The sequence below is a fragment of the Crocodylus porosus genome, unplaced genomic scaffold (assembly GCF_001723895.1).
Source record: "Crocodylus porosus isolate Cpor-Errol unplaced genomic scaffold, CroPor_comp1, whole genome shotgun sequence".
Taxonomy (NCBI): Eukaryota; Metazoa; Chordata; order Crocodylia; family Crocodylidae; genus Crocodylus; species Crocodylus porosus.
Genome location: NW_017728948.1, coordinates 49,729,971 through 49,753,790, shown reverse-complemented (window position 1 = coordinate 49,753,790; position 23,820 = coordinate 49,729,971). Strand labels below are relative to the sequence as shown.

At 39.6% G+C, this 23,820-nt stretch overlaps 1 protein-coding gene across 1 annotated transcript in view; it reads left to right on the top strand.

Annotated features, from left to right (window-relative positions):
* Window positions 1-23,820, top strand: part of GABRG1 (gamma-aminobutyric acid type A receptor gamma1 subunit) — a 100,163-nt gene that overhangs the window by 47,264 nt on the left and 29,079 nt on the right. The window contains exon 3 of the mRNA XM_019553326.1: window positions 4,192-4,259. Within this exon, the coding sequence (XP_019408871.1) occupies window positions 4,192-4,259 (68 nt within the window). The remainder of the gene's footprint in view (window positions 1-4,191; window positions 4,260-23,820) is intronic.

The following is a 23,820-nucleotide window of genomic DNA, read 5'->3' as shown; positions in this document are numbered from 1 at the left end:
CACTTCAACAATGCTTGAAAAATTGGAAGGCATTGAGAGACACTAGAATAGTTAGAGGATTTTAAAATATGCCTTTTAATGGAAGAGTTGGGCCTCAATTTGTTCAGCATATCTTGGAAAAGGTTAAAGAATGGTGTGACCACACTATTATCAGTACCTCCATGAGGAACAGAAATTAGATACTAAAAGGCCTTGTAGCCTGTCAGACAAAGGTATAACATGAAACAACTACTGGAAGTTGAAGTTAAACAAATCTAGTATAGACATAAGATCCATATTTTTAACTTAGACAGAAATTAATTGTTGGAACATATATCAGTGTAACTTTAAAACAGAAATGGTTTTGTTTTCTAAAAGATGTGCTCTATTTTAAACATGGCTATTAAACCTGAACCACTGTTATTAAACCTTAAGTTGTGGCATGCCTTCCAAAAAGCCTGGCCACTGCTGCCTTGAGGAAACTAGTTAAGATATATCTGCCCATTTAATGTTAAAATTTAACAAGTATTGGAAAATAATAGGAAATTCCAGAGTGAAAGGTGAAAGGGATGACTTGGAGAAGTATAAACTGGGAGCCTCATTTGGACACCAGCTAAAATAATGGAGTGGTTCGTTTGAGATACTGTCAAAGATTCTATCAAACTGGCTAAGCAGCAGCTCTGCAGAAAAGGACCTGGAGGTTACAGTGTAAAATAAGCTGGATATGAGTCAACAGTGTACCTTTGTTGCCATGAAAGCTAACAGCATTCTGGACTGCATTAGTAGGAGCATTGCCAGTAGATCAAGGGAAGTAATTATTCTCTGCTATTCTGCACTGGTGAGGCTACATCCAGAGTACCATGTCCAGTGTGTCTGGTAAAGCACTGGAATGGGTTACCTAGAGAGGTGGTGGAATTTCCATCCTTGGAGGTTTTTAAGCCCTGGCTGGAATGATCTAGTTTGGGATGGTCTTGCCTTGAGCAGAGGGTTGGACTAGGTGACCTCCTGAGGTTCGTTCCAACCTTAATTTTCTATGATTCTATAAAGAATGAGAGGTAAGAATAGGATCATCAATGTGATTTGATGGAAGATCTTGTCTAGCAAGCCTCTTTTTCATTATAGGTTCAGTTGGTAAAGACCACTATGTTGATATAGTATGGTAGGATTTTTCTAAGTAATTTGACTTAATGCCACATGAGATTTTGATTTAAAAGCTTCCAGTATGTGGAATCAACAGAACAAATATTATATGGATTAGAAAGTGGCCCACTGGCAGCTTGCAAAATACAGTGGTTTATGGTCAGGTGTTAGTGAATGGATCCATTTCTGCTGGGCTTGGACAGGCATTGATTCTTGAGTCAACACTATTTCATGCTTTTAGAAACATTCTTGATGATACTGAGTCTTTACTGCTTGGCAGATGACACAAAGATTCATTGAGTAGCGAATACCATATTTTCTTGCATGCAATACACAACTTTTTCCAAAGACTAGGTGCTGGAAATTGGAGTAAACATTGTATGTGAGGAAATACAATAACAATAGTTTCTGCTTCTTAAGCTTCATCTTGGCAAAACCCAAAGTAGCTACTATTCGTGATTCACAGAGAGCAAAACAATGTACAGACTTGGTTCCCTTATTGCTGCCATTCAGTTATTTACTATAGGGAAGGTTCTTTTTTTCCATTCTGCCTTTAACAAGGTGTGTATCTTATTCTGAGATGTGTTTGTATGCAAGAATAATTTGGTAACGAGGAGGATAAGTTGCTGATGGTTGAACCGTCTCAGTCCAACAGGATACATTGTAATTCAGCTAAATGCCAGATAATGCATTTAGGAACAGAGGGTATGGGTCACTCTTATACTACAGTACAGAGTGGCAGATTTTGTCTTGGAAAGTCATGGATAAAAGGTGGGATTTAGGATTTCAACATTGGCTTTCAGTGCTGAGGCCAAAAGGGGTAATGCAATTCTTGGTTATAAGAAAAGAAGCGTACTGTATGAGTTGTAAAATTATCTTACCTCTAAACAGGTACCTCTGTACATGGTACTGGTGTTCACACTCCAAGAAAGATGTGGAAATACTATAAGTTCAAGTTCAAAACAGGGCTAGTAGAAGTTGGAAAACAAGCCTTAGGTTGAGAAACTTAAGTAGTTTAACCTTTTTAATATACTAGAGAAGGCTAAGAAGTAGCATAAAATCTGTGCATTGTTACTTATGGGCTGCATCTAGACAAGCAGCAGACTGTGCAGTTATTTAGTACTTGCATAAGCAGGTACAAAGTGACTGTGCAGTAACCGGAGTTATTGCACAGTACTGCTGCGTCACATTTTTTTTCCGATGCTACTACATAGTAGCTTGTTACTACTGCATAGTATTGTCACTGTATGGTTTATGCCCAGCAATGCTACTACACAGTAGCAATGAGCTACTGCAAGGACCTTTGCTCCTGGTCATCTATCCCTCCACCACTTGCCCCCCACTTGCGGTGACTATACCTCCTGGTTCCTGCCCCCCTGCCACTTGCCAAAGATAGAACTGCCACCATAGCCATCATGGCTGGGTGGGAACCAGAGGCAGCATGTGCTCCATGCCTTGGGCTGGATTGGGGCCCCAGCCTGAGCTGGTGCTGTGACTGCAAGGTAAGCTGCCACAGCAGTGGTTGAGGGAGGGAACAGTGTGGGGGTGGCAGGGATCAGAGGCTACAGGGGGCAGGTGGTGGGAGGCAGTAGCTGAGGCTGTGCCTCCAACCCTGGGTTTGGAATCTATTCATGCACCCTTTTTGCCTCACCCCCTGCTGTCAGGTTCAGGGTTGGAGTCAGAGCCACAGCTGCTGAACCCCTCCCCTCCACACATACCCTCCTCCTCTTGTACTCAAAACTGAAATAAGGGAGGAGCATTTTTCCCCCATGTTGAATGGGAAAAAATCATTGGATTTGGATAAATATGGTAAATAATCCATTGGTCCTCCTTTAGTCTTAATTTCTGTGAAAATGTTGAAACTCTGTTTGGATCATTCAGGAAGTGGAATCATTTTAATTGGAACTGTTTTTGGAATCTCTTTCCCTTTCCATACACAGAGGCAGAGAGATTCTTAATTTTTAAAATCTTCCAACCTACTCCCACATCATGGGAAAGACAACGAAAAGGTCATTCTTAATTCTCCCTGCTCCAATGGGTGATGAGATAATGGTAGTAAAAGTTCTTAGCAACCTGATTTGTGTCCAAAAGCTTGCAAAGAACAATTTTTCCAGCTATTTAGTCAGTCTAATAAAATATATCACATTTATCCAAAGAACCTTGTTAGCAACTTGATGGTTTTCAAATACAAATCTGTCTAATGTTGAGTTCTGGCCTATGCAAGTCTCAAATTTTCACCCTCTAAACTAGCAAAAAGAAAGTTATTACATTTTCACTGACACCTGTACAACAGTAACTTTCATAAGAGCTGTATGTTTTAAGTGACTTCTCCAACTGTATGGTGAACAGTTCTACGTAGCTTATGTTAGAAGATATCTTCAGTGCTATTAATTTTTGTCAAACACTTGAGTGTGGTTCCACTGAATTTTAAAAATTAGCTTTAGAAATGTCTGACTCTTTAAATTACTTTCACTTTATGAGTTTTTAATTTTGTGTCTGAGGTGGCGTATTGATCAAGCTGATGTAGAGGCATTAATAATACTTCGGTGTGCTTTTGTTAGAATATAATTACATGGGTAGAAGAAGCCTGTGGCTAAAAGTCTTATTTTATTTTCCCTACATCTCTTCAATAAGAGTTGACAGAAGAAGTTGAAAATTTACTCTGTGTGGAAGATAAATACACTCACTCTTCAACTCCATAATTTGTTATGTGCATATTTTTGTAAACATTGTTTCTTTCTATTTATGAATCAAGTAGGAGTTTGGATGATGGAGCATTCTACTTTCTTCCACCTTCTTTATCATATATTCTCAAAGTGAACCAAATAGAAATAAGGTTTCCATTATGAAATATAAAATACATGTTGATTAACATTTATTTAATGTAAAGAAAATGAGAGCCATATTGCATGATACTCTGTACCAAGTGAAAAGCCTGTGTTATAAAATGACTACCCCTTTTGTATCGGATATAGAGAGTTTATTATTGTTTTAATATTATAAATAACAGTAAAAGTATGCAGCATTTAAGTTGATTACATTTGTATATGTTATGATTACTGTTTTATTTAGTGAGAACCACAGTAATTGAAGCGGGTGTCTATGTTAACAGCATTGGCCCAGTTGACCCAATCAATATGGTAAGTTATGGCTATTGCCTGAAAATAGTGTCTGAAAAGTTTATTGCATAAATATCATGTGTTAATACTCTTATTCAAATGATTTTTAAGTTGTCTTGAACTTTCACCTGCTTACTGGGTAAATCTACACTGTTGAAAACTTAAGCTGTTTTAATTTAATGGCAGAAACTGGAGACTATGATTTATTTTTAAGTGTTTTGAAAACAGTAAAAATTACTACAAATATGTGATGAGCTATGAAGATTGTTAGCTGCATTGAATTGATATAGTTCATTAAAGTCAATGAAGCCTTGTGAATTACACAAGCTTAGGATGGAGTGCAGTGGTCCCGTTAGAATGTGGTCCAAGATCTGTATGCTTTTCAGCCCTATGGGCTAAGATCATGTGCTAATCAGTGCACCTCTGAAATAAAAATAGGAAGGATTGTGGTGGCATTTGGGGATGAAACTATTGCTAATGGAGTCACTTTCATTGGGACAGAAATGAAAAAAATTATGAAATGAGATCTTTTTTACTCTTGTTTCCAATTCTCAAGCTGCCTCAGTCAGCTTCTTCAAGTCAGATATATTGGTGGATCTTCACCTGCTCCATGGAAAAGTATATTGATATATACCAGCTGATGACTTAGTCGGTTATGTTTGAAAAAAGGTTATTCAGGGCAGAATGAATAACAGCCCTTGTTGAAACTGAAGTTGGTCTTGTGGCGTTTACTTAAAATATTGGCATTATGTGCATAGAGTTTCTCTGAAAGAATATTGCTGACAGTTTTAATGAGGATTCAGTGCATGCCATCCCTTGCAGGGTGTCATCTCTACTGGCTGTTGTCTCAACCAGCACTCATCATCTAGTAGTTGTCACACAGTGTGGGTATCAGGTATGAGGTCAGTTCCTTTCAGCCTTGTGCACGGTTGTACAAATCCATGGCAATCTTCCTTTTCATACAGCGAGTGAGTATATTTTTAAATAATGTAAAAGACTGGCACATTATAATTCAACATCTGAACTTTTATAAAGTTAAATTTACTTAAATGATTTTAAAGGGAATAAATGTATTTGCACATAATGTTTTATTGTAGCCTAGCACACACAAACTCTCAATAAAGCAAAATGAAGCAGGAAAAGTGTAGAGTGCTTACTTACCTTGACAATGAGCACATTAGAAAACTTAGTGTTTTATGGCCTAGCATATCTCAGTAGGTTAATGACTCTAGAAAAAAGAGTTTGTATCTCTGGTTGAGCTGTGTAGGAACGTGTGAATATAAAGCAGCTTGGATGCCAAAGCACAGGAAAAAATGGAGAGGGGAAAAGTGGTCAGCTCTCCATTTTAGCTGCAGAAAGTTTCTGCTGCCCCATCTGTCTTCACATCACAACCTCCTTTCACTGCCTTTTTACTTTCCCACCTTTTCTGGCAGCCTCTGAAGCACTGTGCAGTAGAAAAAGCTGTATATGGGAAGGCAGTTATCTAGAGGGAGGTGCAGACTGACTCCTCTGCCAATTATCAACGTAAGTGAACAGTGATATCAAGAACTGCTAGGGTGTGGAGGAAAAGTGCACAGTCACCAGCAACTAGATGTCAGGTGGGGGGCAGTAGGACAAGAAGAAGGTGTGAGTTCAGGACATTTTGGAAAGTTTGAACTCTTATGGATACAGAGTAGAAAAGTGAGAAGACTGGGTTTGGGTGGCTGGGATTGTCCCACCCGATTATTGTTGTAATTTTCTATAATGAAATTGTGAGCAAATGTTGATTAGAGAGACTTTGGAAATAGCAAGTAATGCATTCAACCAATATTGATCTTGTTAGATATTTTCAGCAGTTAAAAATGTTGCTGAAAGAGCCCAAGACTGCTAGCAAATATTTTAGCAGTTGGTCTCTTTTCTGAATGTGCAATCTTTCTTTTTTTCTTTTCTCTGCATTTTTTGTTTAATATTTCAACATTCTTACTTGCAAAGATTTCTGACTGTAGCATATAGTATAAATGAAGGCCACTATGATGGATTGTTTCTATTAAAATGGGTATTTTTTTATCCCAGGTATAGTCCTATTTCTATCAGTAAATCTACTTAGTGGCACAGGGTACTACGTAATGCAATAGGGGTATGAAAATATGGCCTTGAAGGGACTGTCAGTATGTTTTTGCCTTTTATATTTCAAGGCCAGGTTCTGTTCTATTTACTCATTCTATTAAACAATTACTCACATAAGCAACATTCATCAATATAAAGGTCAGTAGTGTTCCACTCTGACCCATGTCAAATATTACTTCAGCTACAACTATGAAATTAAAATAACCATCCCATTTAATTTCTGAAAGGTACTAATAGGGTGCCCTGCTATCTGTAAAATAAATAGATCCTTTACTAGATAAAGGAAAATCTGATAAGATTAGTGACAGACAAATCCTGATTCAAACAAACAGCACCAACAAAGCCACCTTTTCAGATACACCCTTTGTTCTTCAAATCTTTTCAAATTAGCAGAGAACTACATGGCAAATTAAAATATGGTCCAATTCCAACTTCTTACTCTGTCCTTTACAGAAAGCAACCACTTTCACTAGGCTTGGACAAAAGTAACCTGGATAAAAAGGGGGACTCATAACATGGGTAACTAACAGTTTTATAAAGTATATTAGTTAATTTATTAATGTATTTCTATGAATATGCAAATAAGTGTCTCCAGGGTTTTTAAAATATTTTTAAAAGTGACAAACTCAAATTGTTAAGAGGGAAACTGTGGGCTGGAAGCATAATGCCCTTTCCCATGCAGGTTGGTAATTTTCTTGGAAGTGGTTGGTTCCAAAGGAGTTCTAGAGTCTGAACCAATATTTTTATGCAATTCCATCAGAAGGAGGACTTTGTTATGCCTTATTACTGGTGGTGACCAGTTATGTGTCACGGGAGCATAGGTGTGCTAGTTATAATCAGACAGTTTCTCATTAAGGATAGTATCTCACTTTGACACACATAGTTAACTGATATTTCAGGTGTAGATCAGCCAGGAAATGTAACACTTAAATCCCCTCTAATGTGTGTAGTTCTTGCACCAGGGAAACACAAATGATTTCACTATGTGAGTTTAGCTAGAAGTTTAAAAAAGACAAGTGTATTAAGGTGTCCAATTCCCAATTCTGTTTTAGATCCCAGGGTCTCATATTCTATTAGATCTCATAAGTAGGTATGGGATTGTTTTGAGTATCTGGTGTTACAGAAGTAGGAAAGGCAAGTTATTCAAGTGTTTGTGCCAAATAAATACTGAACTGTCTTTCTTCAAAAAAAATATGCTAATTACAAGGGAAAAGTTTTCATTTAAATATTCTGATTTCCTTCTATATCATTTAATCATAAGTGGAGCATGAGGCACTAAAGATATTTATCTTACTTAGAAGAGTGCATTAAGGTCTGTAAGCATGAGTAAATAACTGAAGTTTAGAAATCTAGTGTTGGTCCTTGTGGTTCATTTCATTGATCATCCATATTCCTCTACCTGTAGGGGTTTCTTGCACTCGTGACAAACTGCAAAGAGAAACATGACTGATTCTAATGAGAAAGTGTACACTGAAAAATACTGAGAGCTGTATTATCATCTTACTTGGAGTCTGGTGGTACTACTTCCACAATATGTAACCCAGATCCACATAACGTGCTGGTTTGTGTCTGTCTAGGTGTCCTGGTTTCTTAAGCCTGTAGCCACTTTTTTTTGTTTGTTAATAGATGTGTTTTTATATAAGGCAGTAGAGGCTCATGCTTTCAAATCTACTGGTTTGATACATTTTACTGACCACTCAGGGCTGTCAGATTGCAAATACATTTACACAACTTCATATAAATTTGTAATCCTATCATCGTGCTTCTTTTAGAATAAATCATATAAAACATAACTTAGTGCCCTGAAAACTGTGTGTGTGTGCATGCGTGCGTTGGTAACTTTTGTCATCTTCTGCTACCCTCCTTCTCTCATGTTCTCTCTTTCTCTCTTTATTATGTTTCTCTCTTTCTTTCCTTATTGAAGCATCTTCCACACCTTTACTCCATGCCTCAGGGCATAGTTTGCTGAAGACACTATTTCTTCCCTCGAGGGAACTTTCCAGTTTTCGTTGCCAATATACTTTGGGAATTTAGTGCCTGGGTTACAACTGACCACAATAACCACTGTGTTGACTGCTATCACCTGCAGGTTGTGTCTTAATCATGTAAAATATATTAATTCAATTCAATTAATTGATTCTGATTTGAAGGGACATGCTGACTTAGAAATAACAGAATTTTCCTGTCAGGAATTTTACTTATTATTACATGTGACACTGAATGTTGCTAAAGAAATGTTGTTGAAGAAGAAAATGGAGCAAAACTTTTGTCTGTCTTTTCTAGTTTGTTAGTTTGTACATATGATAGCAATGTTTGTATTGTCAGTTTAATTGTTTTCAATGCAGAAACAAAATTACTGCTCTACAAAAATGGTTATACAATCAATCTGGAAGACATAGCACTTGAATATTTTTATAATTAAAGTTTTTGAAAAGTTTATTAGGTTTTTCTAGATGTCTTTGTTACTGTTCAGTCTGCTTATGTGCCATGATGTAGTAAGCAGCTTCTTTCTGTAATAGAACATATTTCTAAAGTAACATTATACAAACCCCTCTCTGTTTTGAATTGCATAACACAAGGATACATATTTTAAAGGATATTTGATTTTTTTTCTTAATTTCTTTTCTCTTTTTGGCTGCTGTACACTTATCCTGGCATGAAGAAAGTCTGTGAAAGTATGCAAGACTAATGGATTTGGGCTCCAGGGGTGGCTTTGATATCTCCTAGTCACCATGTTGCTCCTGCCCTACTATCGCTCTGTAGGTACCCTCCCTTCTTTCTTTTGCCTGATATGGCTTTCTGGTATCCTTTTATTGGGAGAAAAGGAGACTTCTCCAGGGTCCCAGAGTGAGTCCTTGTCTACTCTCAATCTTTGGATTCCTCCTGAAGCCCACTGATTCCCAGCTTGCCCTTAGACACTAGGTAAGGCCTTCCCCACCTGTCCATGGTCTACTCTAGCACACTAATCCCCTTATGGTATAAATTTGCGGCCTCCAACCTCCCCTGTAGCCATGCCTATGCCTCGCAGGTGTTATCATTTAATCACTTTAACAGGCACTTTGTCCCCAAGACAATATCGGGCCTCAGCTGCCATAGCAGCATCTTGGTTGTTTCAGAAGAGCCCTGCCCTATCATCTTATTGCTGCTAGCCCTGCAAGATGTGTTCTTAGTCTATGGCTCCCTGGCTGCCTATTCCTCTGCAGCCAGCCCCTAATGAGTAGCTTTGCCCCAATCCTTCCCCACAACCTGGGGATCTCCCTGCTGCTGCTTGTCCCTTAAAGTAACAGGAGTCTCTGGCTCTATTACAAAGACATTCATAAGAATTTGTCGGTGCTGGATTCCAGTATTTAATTTAGGAAAGGTCTGCATAAAGTTTAAATTGTGTGGACATATTAATTGTTCCCCTTTGCACAGAAGGTGGTTTCAGACATCATTGGTCTGTGTGGCACCCACAGACTCTGAGTGCTTGCGTAAGAGTTTTCCACATAATGTGCAAGTATGGTTTTTGTGATGCAACAGTCTCAACAGATTACAGATAAGTACATTGTTTCATGATTTCTGTTATGTGTACTACAAAGGTGCAGGCTTCTGTTGGTATGGAATTTGGGCTCTGATATGCACTATGAGTCTAATTCTTGTACCCAAAGAAGGTCACTTATCAGGTCATTTGCATGAACCTACATAGAGCTGTGAAGGACATCTTTGCTCTCATACAAGAAGGAGGCTGGGATGCAAAGCCACTCTGGGGCTGATAGTAAAAATTCTGTGTATTACAATCTTGAATGCATCTCTGTGAAGGTGTTTTACCTAATTGATCTGTATACATCTGTGCATGTTACTAGCTATCTCTGCCCTAGGATGAGTTTTTGTGTCAATTGGCATCATTATTCTTTACAGAGTATAGTGTATGCACCAATGAGTGACAGTCCTGCCCACAGGTAGGACACACCTATGTACTAGCAATGCTCTGAATCTCAGTATATTTTTTCCTTCTCTGATGCCGATCATCACAAAACTTGATCTAATCTGTCTCTCAGTTCCTTGATCCATCTGCAAGCTGACTTTGCCAACCAGAGCAGCATTCTGCACTTCTTTCCCAGTCACCCACAGAGCTTCCAAAGGCTGTTAAGTCATCTTTGCCTGCATCCTGAAATCTGCATAGCAGTCTTCTTCTCTTTATAGGCTCTTCTCTAGCTTCAGAGTACAGCACATTCTTCAGGAACCTGTGATCCAGCATTCACTTGACATTACCAAGCCACCCGGGTTTTTCATACTAATCAATGTTCCCATGAATGATATACCAGCATGATTTAACACTTCTATATTTGCCACCCTGTCTTGCCATCTTTGAAAAATTTTATGCAGGCATCTGATATGAAAGTGGTGTAGTCTTTTGGTATGTTTGGTGCAAGTCATCTCTATTTCTGAGCCTTATAGAAGAATGGAAAAAAACACATGCCTCATAAATATGGAATTTTACTTTAGTTAACTTGTTATTGTTCCAGACTCTGTCTTGTAGACGACCAAAGTTCCTGGCTGCTTTGTGATTCTACTAGTGAGTTAAGCATCAAGATCTACACTGCTGGTAGAGCCAAGGTAGAAGAATCAGTCAACAACATCCAGATGAGTACTATCTATCTAGGATGATATCTGGAACTGGTTCTGAAGAGCATTGGTGCATGATAACACTCTTCTTCAAGCTTATTGCTAGCCCAATGCATTTTTGTGTCATGGTGCAGAAAATGCAACCTTTTCCTGCCAGACTTTCCTTGGCCTCAGCTTCATGCAACAGAACCCTGGAAATTTGGTTAAGCTATGGAATTGGTGTGTTTTGGTGTTTGGAGGGAGATGTGACAGCTTTTTAATTAACATATATGTAAAATATGTTCTGGCCCCGCTATCTTTGTTCATCCAAAACTTCCATGGAAGTAATTACCCACTCCCTCTGAAGTAACAGAAGTTGGGGGAAAAGGAATTCAGGGGTAGTTTCATGATTTAGAACAATTATATTAGTGTATTATTTCATAGCACAGCTAACTGTATATTTTACCTTGCCACATTACACAGTGGAAGGGCATACAAGTAATGTCAGGGAGCAGGGAAAATAAGATATGGTTTTAATAAGATTGGTCAATTATTTCACTAGGGCCCTGTTATGAACCAGACCATGAGTGGTCAGGGGAGGCCACCTAATACGTGGGCAAAGTCCAAGGGTCAGATTCCCAGAGAGCCAGTGTTTCAAAGCTAGAGTCAGGGGGAGCCAGTACCTGGTGATGAGGTCAGGATAAACTAGGAATCCAACCTGGAATCAAGAGTCAGGGCCAAGTCAGGCTATACCAGAATCAGAACTGTAGTTTGGGTATGCCAGAGTTTAGAGCTGGAGTCAGAATATACCAGGAGTCCAACCCAAAATCAGGAGCCAGAGCCAAGTCAGAGTAAACCACAGCCAGAGGCAGGTATACCAAAGTTAAGAGCTGGAGTTAGAGTATACCAAAAGTCAGAACTGAAATGAGAAACCAGAGCCAAGTCAGGGTGAGCCAAGGGTGAAGATTAGAGATCTCAGAAGTAATGCTAGGAAGCACGGGAGGGTCAGAAACAAGAACCTAAATCTTTGCCCAGATGGTACTTTCAACTGGGTCTAGCTTTCAAGGGCTAGAGGAGTGAGGTCTTTTACTTGTGGCTGCAGGGGACTGGATACCCTGTTGCCCCACTAGGATTAGGTGGACCGAGGGCACTGATCTGGACTCACTGCAGGTGGCACCTGTTTCTCTGCAGCCTCAGGTATCAACTGACCTAATCATCTTCCGCAAGAGGAGACTGAGGGGGGATCTGGTGGCTGGCTACAACCTTATCAGGGGCCAGCAGCAGGGACTCAGGGAAAGTCTGTTCACCAGGGCCCCCCTTGGAGTCATGAGGAACAATGGCCACAAGCTGAGGGAGGATAGGTTTAGGTTAGATATTAGGAAGAACTACTTCCCTGTAAGGGTGGCCAGAGCCTGGATTAGGCTTCCCGGCGTGGTAGTGCTCTCACCTTCCCTGGAAATCTTCAAGAGGAGACTGGATAGGCACCTGGCTGGGGTCTTATGACCTCTGCCATCCCTAGTGCTCCTTCCTGCCCATGGCGGGGGGTCGGACTAGAATATCTGTCTAGGTCCCTTCCGACTCATTGATTCTATGATTCTGTGATCTGATTGTGAGTGGCTGGGCCAAGAACTCTGATCTGGTCTTATTACAGGCATGTATATATCATGACTGAACAAAACACATTTTTAATAGTCCAATTTATTAAAATGGATGCAGGGATCTTACCAAAATTTTATTGGTTGATTCTCACACTTTTGTATCCGTTATGTAACCTGTAGTTTTGGATCTACTTTTATTTTAATGGTGGTTTATTTTACTTGCATGTAAATTAAGATGGCACTATTTTATTCCTCTTTTTATGTTTGTATAATGCAGTTATGTATATGCAGGAGCCGACTAGACTGGAATGAATTCCTGGAACTTACAGTTTATTTTTTTCATTATTTCTCAACATTTCTGAACCTTTTTTAGCTTTTGAAACCTTTGACGTGTGACTTCTGTAGGCTATCCATTGAAGACTAATGTGCAGCAAGCTAAAGGCTACACTTTGAAGGATAGCACCATTATTTTTAATAAGGTAGCAAAAAGTTTTGGTAATTCAAAGACTCAAAGGGTATCTAAAATGTTATTTCACTAGAAACATTGCATGGCCTGGCCAGTACTGGTTTAGTTTTTTCTCATCTTATTTTATCACTTACAATTTTGAACTGCAGATGGTCACTTTTAAATATCTTTAACTCTTAAATTCCATTTTATTCCTAAAGTGTAATCATTGACAATAATTTATTTATAAACCATTGGTAAGGTTTGAACACATCAATATGAAGGAGTATTGTAAAAATGTCAAGATATAGATGATCAGATTTTGCCTTGCCTCCATATAATATTCTTTTAGTCTAGTGCTGAGGGAATGTGACTGTGGTAGAGAAAAGAAACCCCCCACTAGAAGATACTTACCGGAGGACACAGAGCAGTCTGGATGGTAGCTGGAGACAGAACTGACAACACTGAATACTGAGGGGGAAACCCAGGCCTCAGCATGTACATGCTTTATGAGCACATGCTGACACTGATTGACAGGGCAGAACTTGAGTGGGGAGATGAGAACAACCTGGAAGGGGGACCAGAAGTAAGGTCCTGGTGAGGAAAGGAAAATCTTGCAGGCCTCAGCCTAAAAAGAAGCTGGAAGTGGCATGCCAAGTTGTCCTCCCAGAAGGACACTGAAATAGCCAGCCATGCCAAGAAGCATAAATGATCAGCCAAAGAACAGCATGATAAATTACAGTGACAACATATTTTTTAGCTTTTAGTGAAAATAAATGTTTGTTAAGATTATTTTAATTTACAGTCCCATAAATGTATGTTAAAACACCAGATATAGAAATAATCATGGTCAAAAGATACAATCGCTTCAAGTATTCAGTAATCCTGTACTGACATGGTAATACTCCATGCATTAATTGCATTTATAACTGAGATGTTGGATGGTTTACTGAATTAACTGCAATGGGTACAAAATAACCTATGCAATGGGTGCAAGTTAACCAGTTAGAATGAAAAGTGATACTTGGAAAGAAGGAGCAGTCTGCATCAGTTGTAGGGAGTAAAGGCTTAACTCTGCAATCACTCAAGCCCCTGGCACATATTCTTTAATAGTCCAATGACATATGATCCCTGATCCCAACAGTTGGGTCTCCTGCTATGCCACACGTGCATGTCAGGAGTTGGGTTTTGGAACTGGGGATCAGATTCCAATACAGCCATTACTACTTGCCACATTCAGAGCCAACAATCAACTGATTGTTAGCCCTGCCAGACTGTCCCAGGTCCCATTTGAGAACTAGAGCTGTCCAGGAACTGAGGCCAACAGTCAGTTAATTGTTGGCCCCAATCCCAGACAGTCCCATGTCCAGTTCATCTGGGGCTGTCAAAGTATACAGTCATCAGTCTTGGACAGTATTTTAGCCTTGGACAGTCCCAGGTTAGAGACCTGAGGTTGTCCAGGCTGGGGATAACAATTACCTGACTGTTGAAACCCCACACCAAGCAGCTAGGCATTGGGGGAGGAGAGGATTCCAGCAGGAGGTAGTCTTTTGCTTCTTCTACAGGGATATTAAGGACCATATCCAGCAGTTCCGGGTAGATTGACTGGCATGAGGGAACAGATACTGCCAGATCTGGCAGCCTGGTCAGATCTGCCTGGCATGGGGTTTAAAGTCCCTGACAAGCAGGAGTCTTTTCTCCCCTGCACTGGGTAGTCTAGCCAGAGGTGCCCAGTGAGGGGTTTGAGGAAGAGTTGAAATATAAAATGGGAAAAGTCAACACATTAAATAAAACCTGCATGCCATAGTGCCCCAAGTCTGCTCTTAAAAAAGTGAATGTTGTCTTATACAAGAGACACAAATAGAAATCAGAAGACAGTCCAAGCACAGCAACTCACCACTGGATATTGGGACCAAATGGAACCCTCAGGATTTGGCTCATGATCGTTTTTTGAGTTGAACTTTGTAGGCACTTGCAGTAGACCAGTCCTTGCAGCTTTACTTGGAAGTTGGAGTGCAATGTTCTCTCAGGGGATCATGCCATAGTAAAAAGGGTCTTTTAACCTGGCATAGTGAGATGTCAGAGAAATGGAGAATAAGCATGTGCCCATATTTGTGATTTTATCAGGAATAAGAATTAAAGTGTATAAACACTTAGTACACTGAACCTAAAACACCTGTGTGGCTTCACTGAGCATATTTTATGCACATCTGTAATTGCTTTCAGAAAAGAGTTTCTCAAAATGCTCTTTTCTTATATCAGATCAAAAGTGCACACATTTGCTCAGTTCTGGAACACTCTCTTGGCTTTAAGAGTCCAAGCATTCTTTTCTTTTCTTTTTTAAAATTGAGCCCAATACTACATTTTTCCAGTTTGCTTTTTTTTGGTTAGGAAAGATTAATTTTATGTATTTTGATGCCTGTCAGCATTATATATGATTAATAGTTCTTTGACTTAGTTACATGTACATTTGGATTCACTGAAACAATATGTATGCCTTGCAGTGGTAGTAGTTTATTTACAGCTTTCACTAAACCAATAAAATTGACAATAGAATTAGATATAGTATAACAAATTATATAATATAAGTGTATTGGTAAAAGCATAAATAAATATATCTATTCTACCAATTTAAATAAAATTGAAACAAACATAATGTATGACACTAAATAGATAAAAATAGAACAATATGCTATAGTAAAAGAATAAGAACAGGGAAATTTAAGTTGAGTTTGGTCCTTATTCTTTGTGCAAATCAAGAAAAATTGCTCAGGGAGTATAGGATACTCAATAAAGGCACATCTACACATGTATTAAAGCCCTTTAGTTCACATGTATTAAATGTAGTACCTCCAGGTGTTGATACACGTGCTCCAGTGGGTGAGGGGGCACTTCAATTAGAACAGCTCCATTCAGGTGTATTAATGTGCTTCAAAATGGCAGTGGGGGCACTTTATCTAAAGCTCATGAAATGAGCTTTAGATAAAGCATCCCTGGGGCCATTTTGAAGTGTAGGGATGCTGATGCACAAGACTTGGGAGGCTGCTAAAGAACAGTAATTGTTATGTACTAGCAGACTTGCTTAAGTGAGTCTGCTCTGATGCACTGGAAATCCAGCCCACTGGAACAGCTTCCCTTCTTGTGTATATCCATTGTGAGGTACTAGGAAAATGTACATTAGCCTGTTTTAATACGCATCAAAGAGCACATTTTAAAGTGATACTTAATGTGTGTTAGCTTATTTTAATGCACATTAACTAAATAGCATGCTTTGAAATGACACTTTAATGCACTTTAAAATAGGCTAATGGGGCTCATGTACACACCACAGTTTTTGCCCTTTCATGTGCTGCAACTATGCGTCTGTTTGCATAAGCAGGATTTTGTGATGCTTTAAAAGTCTTTTTTGTGCATTAAACTAAAACTCCTGGGATGTAGTTTAGTTTGGCTTGCTGGGAATTAAAGTGGTGCGTCCATGGATTTGTTGCATACAAAGGCACTCAAAGATGTGAAATGAGTCTCATTGTCCACCAGATGGTGCTATGATTTTTTTGTAGTTCGCCCACCTTGAGTTGCTATCACTTTTGAATTGCTTCCACATTGTTTTTCCTTGTTTGCCAGCTCTCTGCTTTCACAGCTGCATGGCAGGGCGTAAGCACAGGGTGTGTTGGGGGAGCCTGGTTTGGGAGGCAGCACTGGACCATCCCTCTTTCCTGTGGTGCCAGCCAGAGACCTGGCTTAATTCCTTTGAAAACCTAGTGCATGTAAATACAGATGCAATGCTCCAAAATAAACAAGGTTAAATTTTATAAACCTATTTTAATTAAATGACAATTAAAATGTGTGGTGTGTACGGGTGCCCATGCACATCAAAGTGCATGTGTAGTCTTTAAAAATTTCAACACGCAAAGTAGGGGTCCCTGACTAGCCACAGAGCTAGTTTCTCACCTGCCTCTGGGCATGCCATCCACCTGACTCTCCTGCCATGCCTTGTTGTAATTAATTATGTTGTTAATTAAGGCAGGAGGTTGCCCATTTTGCACTCCGATATTGGGGGGGGGGGTGCTATCTGTGGCTCTGTTCCACCCCTACACAGTGACCTAAACCTTGCAGATGGCATCTCAGGCAGTTAGCTCAACTCTCTGCTTCACCCATTAGCTGTGGCCCCAATTATGGGACCTTCAGCTTCTGTATAAGCCCTGCCCCTGTCTTAGGCCAGTTGGGACCCCAAGCTTCTTTGCTTATCATGGGCATCCCTTGTGGTGGGCCCCTGGCTCTCTTGACCCTTCCAGTCCTGACTCCAGCATTGACCAGTTGAGTCCCTCAGTTGGGTTTACACCTCCTGCCTGCACTTAGGGATCAGGGTTCCCCATTCCCAGCTCAGATGCTTCTGGAAGCATGCCTGGCCTTGTGGGGTCACTTCCCCAGCAGACTTAGGTGCTTCCCAAAGCTTTCCTGGCCTACCCTGGTCTGATGATACATGACCCGTCCAAAGGGGGTTAAGGCACCCCTACCCACCTTTCACCGGGGTGGTAACTGGCCTGGCATTTCCTGGGGGCTCCTGCACCACTGAGAGCCTCACCAGGCCACCCACTCCCAGCAGGGTGCAGTTTTAGGTCATGCCCAGGACCAGGAGCCTCCAAACCATCCCTTACAGCTCTTGCCCTTACCCACAGGATGTTGCATTCAGCCAGGCAATGTTACTGCCTGCCCTGCCAGCACTGAACTGTCCTGTTTATATAGGCAGCCAGGGATCTAAAATGGCTGCCACAGTCAATCACCTGCTGGCTGCTTGGCTTGGCCCTTAAAGTGGCAGGTACCAACAATGCCCTGCCACAAGGAGATATCCATTTTTCTTTTATTTAATCAAACAATGAGCAAGACCATAAATAGTGATTTAAATAGTCTATCTATCCACTTCTCCCTGTAAGAACATACCCTGTCTATATATGGGGGTCTGATGTTGCTTGCCCATAATGACTGCATATCTTATTTGAATGAATCACAGTCTAGTAATGGCCTCTTGTTTTTAGTTGTCTAATTCAGTTAGGTAGTTTTCTTGATGAAAAGAATGCATTATTAATCTTAAGAAAGGAAAGTTCAAGCAGCTACCTGCATGTATGTCTGCATGCTGTCATCTTTAAACTTACATTTATGTTTTGTTTAAATAGAGGGAAAATATTGGATCAGTGACTGCCAGCACATTTCCTAGGGCATTTCTCTGAAGAAGAATTGAATGTTATTTAACTATTAGAATAAAGGTTATTTGAAAGAGGAAAGGCTTCTAAAATGCACTTAGGGTAACTGATACAGGTACAGGTTTTCATTGTTATCCAATAATCAGAGTTCTTACCCAAGCTAAAGTGCTCACATTAAACATTCCCATTTCAAATCATGAGTCCCCCTATACTATAATTTGATAGAGTTAAAAGATTAGAAATAAAGAAATAATAGTTTTTTTCCTATTTTTGAATGACCAACAAGGTCAGCACCCCGTAGTTCCACTCTATGTGCCTTTAGTCCTGCCAGGACAGGTATTGCCTTTCTACCAGTCTTATTGTAAAAGGATAAAACATTATGTACAGAAGTTGAGTAAATATTACTATTTTGCCAGTAAGTCTGGCAGTTGATTTTTCTTTTGTTTTGAAATCTATTTCATTGTTATGTCCAGGGATCCTGGTTTTCTCTGATAAATAAAAAATCCCCAAATTTCCGGTTAAAAAAAGTAACCTGATAGATCTATATCTATCTATCTATCTATAGATTTATATATCTGTGTATTAGTAGTGTTTCATTTTAATCATGGGAAAATGTGGGTTTTGGGTTACTTTTTTTAACTCAAAAATTGGCAGTCGCTTTTTATCAGGGAAAACTAGGATCCCAGGTTTTGTCCCATCTGCTATTAGCGTATTTAAATTTAATATGCTTGACTTTATAACTACTCATAAATAGGCATAATATGGAACAAATATGAATCTAGGCACACTTTTATGTATAAGGTATTAGATAATACTTGAAACGTATTAGTCCAATTCTCACATTGTAGCTGCTTTGCACCTAATTGCTACCGTAAAGTGATTATAAGCTTGTATCCATTCATTTCTTCAGTGAGGTGGAGCCAGTATAGACATTCCCGACCCATTACTCTTATTTTACCTATGTGACTGGCTCAATGGGCATGACCAGGAATGGTGAAGGAGTGGGCTAAAACATCCTTTAGACAATTCACCCTTTACTGTTTTGTGTGTTTTGTGTGATCACGTTGTTCATGTAAATCATAGGATCATAGAACAGCAGGACTGAAGAAGATATCATTATTTCCAGGGTTTCCAAAACTCTGGCTGTTTCAGTAGTGCTGATGTACTTATTATTTATACCTTTTTATCCTTTCTCTGTGGGGATCTACCAGTTTCTGCCCATGGTCTCCTTTTTGCCTTCTGTAGTTCATCTCTGAACATCTCATCCATCTTATTTTTTGAAGACTGAATTAGAGCACAGATAATCTGGAATTGGTAAAGCGTCTTTGCATGCTTCTCCTAAGCAGCTCTATATAAATTTCAGCAATAGCTGACAATCGGGGCAATCATCTCTTAACATGCTTAAGGGTCTACTCATGGTTTTACAGTAGTTGTGCTAAACAAAATATTGTATACTGTCTGGTATGAAATGGTTGCAATTCATATGTGCCATCTATCAACACTCTGACATTGGGTTGATGATTGGGTTGGTTGATTCTATATCCTGCTTATTGCCAGACAACTTCAAGGTAAAAAGACTTTTCCAACTTTTCTCTGAGCCTAATCTGTACAAAATGAACTGTTCCAAATAGGAGACTTTACTGCACCTGCTGCTCCTGTGAAATTATGAATTTTCATTTCTACTTAGGAGAACTCTTACAGTCTTTGCAATCTTCTATACGAAGGGTGCCTGTGTCCAAAAACTTGCAAATAAAGATTTGTTTTTTGCAAATACTTTAGTTGTCTAATAAAAGATATCACCTCTGCCATGAGTTTTGATTCCTTTTGCCTATAGACCAATATGGCTACAACCTGGATATCTGATGTTGGGTTGTAGATTTCCAATACTTTGGCTATTTCAATAGTGCTGATACGCACATTATTTATATCTTTTTAACCTTTTTCTGCAGGGGCCTTGCAGGCACAGATTTTTAGTACTCTGTACCAGGACAACTTCATGTTCTGGCACCATACTAAATCTCGTATAGTTTACCAACTCATGGTTGATTTTATTTAGAATAGCTTAAAGAATAGATTGCATAGGTTTTTATGTCTAAAACCACTTTTGGATAATTGGTGCAAAAAAATGGGTCTAAACCCTCAGTTAATGTAACCTGACATACATGTTTCTGCCATGCATTGATGTCAGTATGGTTATCAGCTGAAGACCTGGCTCATAGTGTCCACTGCTGAAGCAACAACATTCATGGGCCAGAGTATTGCCAAAGTATCAGAGGTTGAAGATATCAAGGCATTCCTGTTCTCTAGACAAATTTTCCTGAAGAAGTTTCAGAGCATGTGGGATATGGAGTTGTATGATATAGGGGACCCAGCTGAAAACTTTTTTGTAGGTTTTTTTGTGTGATCATGATATACATGTAAATCATAGGATCATAGAACAGCAGGACAGAGAAGACATCGGTATTTCTATCATTTTCAATATTTTGTCGGTTTCAAAAGTGCTGATATACGTATTATTTATACCTTTTTATCCTCTTTCTTTAGAAAACTTACTGATCTCTGCCCATGGTCTCCTTTTTGCCTTTTGCAGTTCATCTCTGGGCATCTCATCCACAGACATGTTTAGGTGCCAACAGAACCATACCTAGACTCCCAGTGGCCACAGGCCAACTTTTAGTATCGGGCCCCCTTTGCCAGAGATGATGATGATAATAATCAGACAACGGAAAAAAATACCATTTTTCAGGCCCACTTTCTGTCCAGGTCCCAGGTGGCTGCCCAGTTCGCTCATGCCTGTATCCAGCCCTGGCTGCCAACCCTGGGCATGTGACTTGGATTTGCTTCTCTGATCCATACCTGTTACTTTCTATCCAAAGTAAAATCTTGGCCTATCTTTCTGGCAGTTCCTTATAGCTGTTTCACTGTCAGCTAAAGCTCAGCAGGCTGAAATAAAGCTCTTAATGTTTTGCTACGAGCTTGCCCTTTTACAGTCGCTGTGTGTAACATAACTGTCTTAAAGACAGCCTGGATCTGAAGACCAAGAGAAAATTTAAATATTGTCAATTCTTATTGTATAAAATCTCAATAGCTTCTCTTATCTGTTCATCCAAGTGAAACTTTTATATAGATTCTTATAATCTCAAATCATAATTAGTTCAATGACCTTTTCTCTGAACTTAACAAATACAACCTTTCCCTACTCCTGAGCATTCAGTGGCATGGCAAAGATATATTTTGTAGCCCAGTTCTGTGACTGTCACCCTTTCTTTGCATTGTTCCATAGGGTCTCCCTTCTCTGTTGCATCAAATATAAGCTATTTGTCTTCACTTCCAGGGCCCTTCCGAGGAAATTCCACCTCCCCTACCTATCATCCCTCATTCAGCATCAAGAGGTTGACTTTTGCCTTTCATTAGACCATGGTTTTGGATTCCATTCTTCCCATGTGTTCATTTTTCAGACACCTTTTATGCTTTTTCCCATGTTCCTGCTTGCACTTGAGAGAAATCTCAGTTTTTCTTTCTTATCAAATCCTTTTTTAAAACTTCCTGTGGCTCAAAAAAAGCTTGTCCACAATTAAAATGATGTCCCACTGCTGCTCATCATGATGTCTCCATTGTTGCCTAATATTGTCTCCATTGTTGCCTTTTTATCATTCTTATCACACCATTGGGACCAGAAGTCATATTCACCAGTCATCACTATCTGGACCTTGTTTCCCTGTTCTTATACATGCAGGTGTATGAATGTTCTACTCAATGTGGTGTCGTGTTGGCCACTGCATTGCCTGGGGTCCACCAAAACTGTTTTTTTACATATCTTATTATTGAACATTCTTTAAAATGTCCCAAATATGTCTATCTCTTTTCCCCTAGTGATGGAAGTGAGATTTACTGATCCATAGCTTCCCAGATCACTGCTGAAGATGGGTGTTATGTTGGTAATCCACCAGTCCTGTGGCACGGAGGCCATTTGTAATGATAGATTGCATACTATTGCCAGCAGGTCTGCAATTTCACATCTGAGTTCCCTCAGAACTCTTGCATGGATGCCATCCAGTCCCAGCAACTTATTAATGTTTAATTTATTGATTTGTTCTAAAACGTCTTCTATTGTCATGTCAATGTGATCCAACTCTTCAGACTTTAAAAATAACCTGGCAAAGAGAGCAGCCACATTTTAGAAATTTTGTTAGCGCATTGATACATCAAAGATTGCTAAATATTTTAATTTTTAAAAGCTCTTGCTTGACATCCAGAGGTAGAGGGAGAGGAGGGGAGATTACTGAACACTTACTGGAAGCACTTTGGCAAGATGATGGTAAATCAGCAAAAGGTCGGTTGCTTTATTCTGTTAATTCTTGCCTGTTAAGATAGCATGCTGTCATCATTTTTGATCTTCTAGACTTCGTATCCTCATACTAAGCTGAGTCTCTGAAATTGAAATGGGCAGAACATTCAGGGTTTTCTTTAATTTCTCTGAGAAGAGAGGGAAAACTCTTCTAATTTTCTTGAAGTCTTTTTCTGAAAACTCTTTTTTCCAGTCCAAGGATTAGAACAGATATGTAGGAAGAACTGGTCAACAATTAGAGGAAACAAAAAAAATTAAAAATGCTGAAGCAAATATACTGAGTTTTATTATACTTGAGACGTACATGTTCATGTCTAAAGTGAAAGCAAGAAGTAAAACAGGAGTCAAAGACCTTTATTGTACCCATTGTTGCAAAAATCTTATGTTTTTTTGAACTATTATAAATTAACATCAAAGAATAACCCACAATACGAGAATGGTGATACAAGGTGCTATTTTAGAAAAACCTGAGGGGAAAAGAGTAATTTTAATTGCAATTTCATATTTTGATGGAAGCTATAGAATTTGGTAGGAAGTCTGGAAGAAGAGACTCATCAGCAAAGCTAACTGCACTTTATCATGCATCAGCAGATGCATGACAAATAGGTCCAAGGAGGTGATACTTCCCCTCTATCGGGCTCTGGTCAGACCGCAGTTGGAATACTGCGTCCAGTTTTGGGTGCCACACTTCAAGAGGGACGTGGATAACCTGGAGAGGGTCCAGAGAAGGGCCACTCATATGGTTAAGGGCTTGCAGGCCAAGCCCTGCAAGGAGAGACTAGGGCACCTGGACATCTTCAGCTTCCACAAGAGAAGGTTGAGAGGTGACCTTGTGGCTGCCTATAAATTCATCTTGGGGGTGCAGAAGGGAATTGGTGAGGCTCTACTCACCAAAGCGCCCCTGGGGGTTACAAGAAATAATGGCCATAAGCTAGCAGAGAGCAGATTTAGACTGGACATTAGGAGGAACATCTTCAGTTAGAGTGGCTGAAATCTGGAATGGGCTCCCAAGGGAGGTGGTGCTGTCCCCTACCCTGAGGGTCTTCAAGAGGAGGTTAGATAGGCATCTGGCTGGGTTCATCTGAACCCAGCACTCTTTCCTGCCTATGCAGGGGGTTGGACTCGATGATCTATTTAGGTCCCTTCTGACCCTAACATCTATGGAAGAGAAGGGATAAAAAGATTATGAATCTGTTCAGAAAGTGTGAACTTTATAGTTTCATAGTTTCATAGTAGCTAGAGTCGGAAGGGACCTAGGTAGATCATCTAGTCCGACCCCCTGCCTTGGCAGGAAATAGCACCG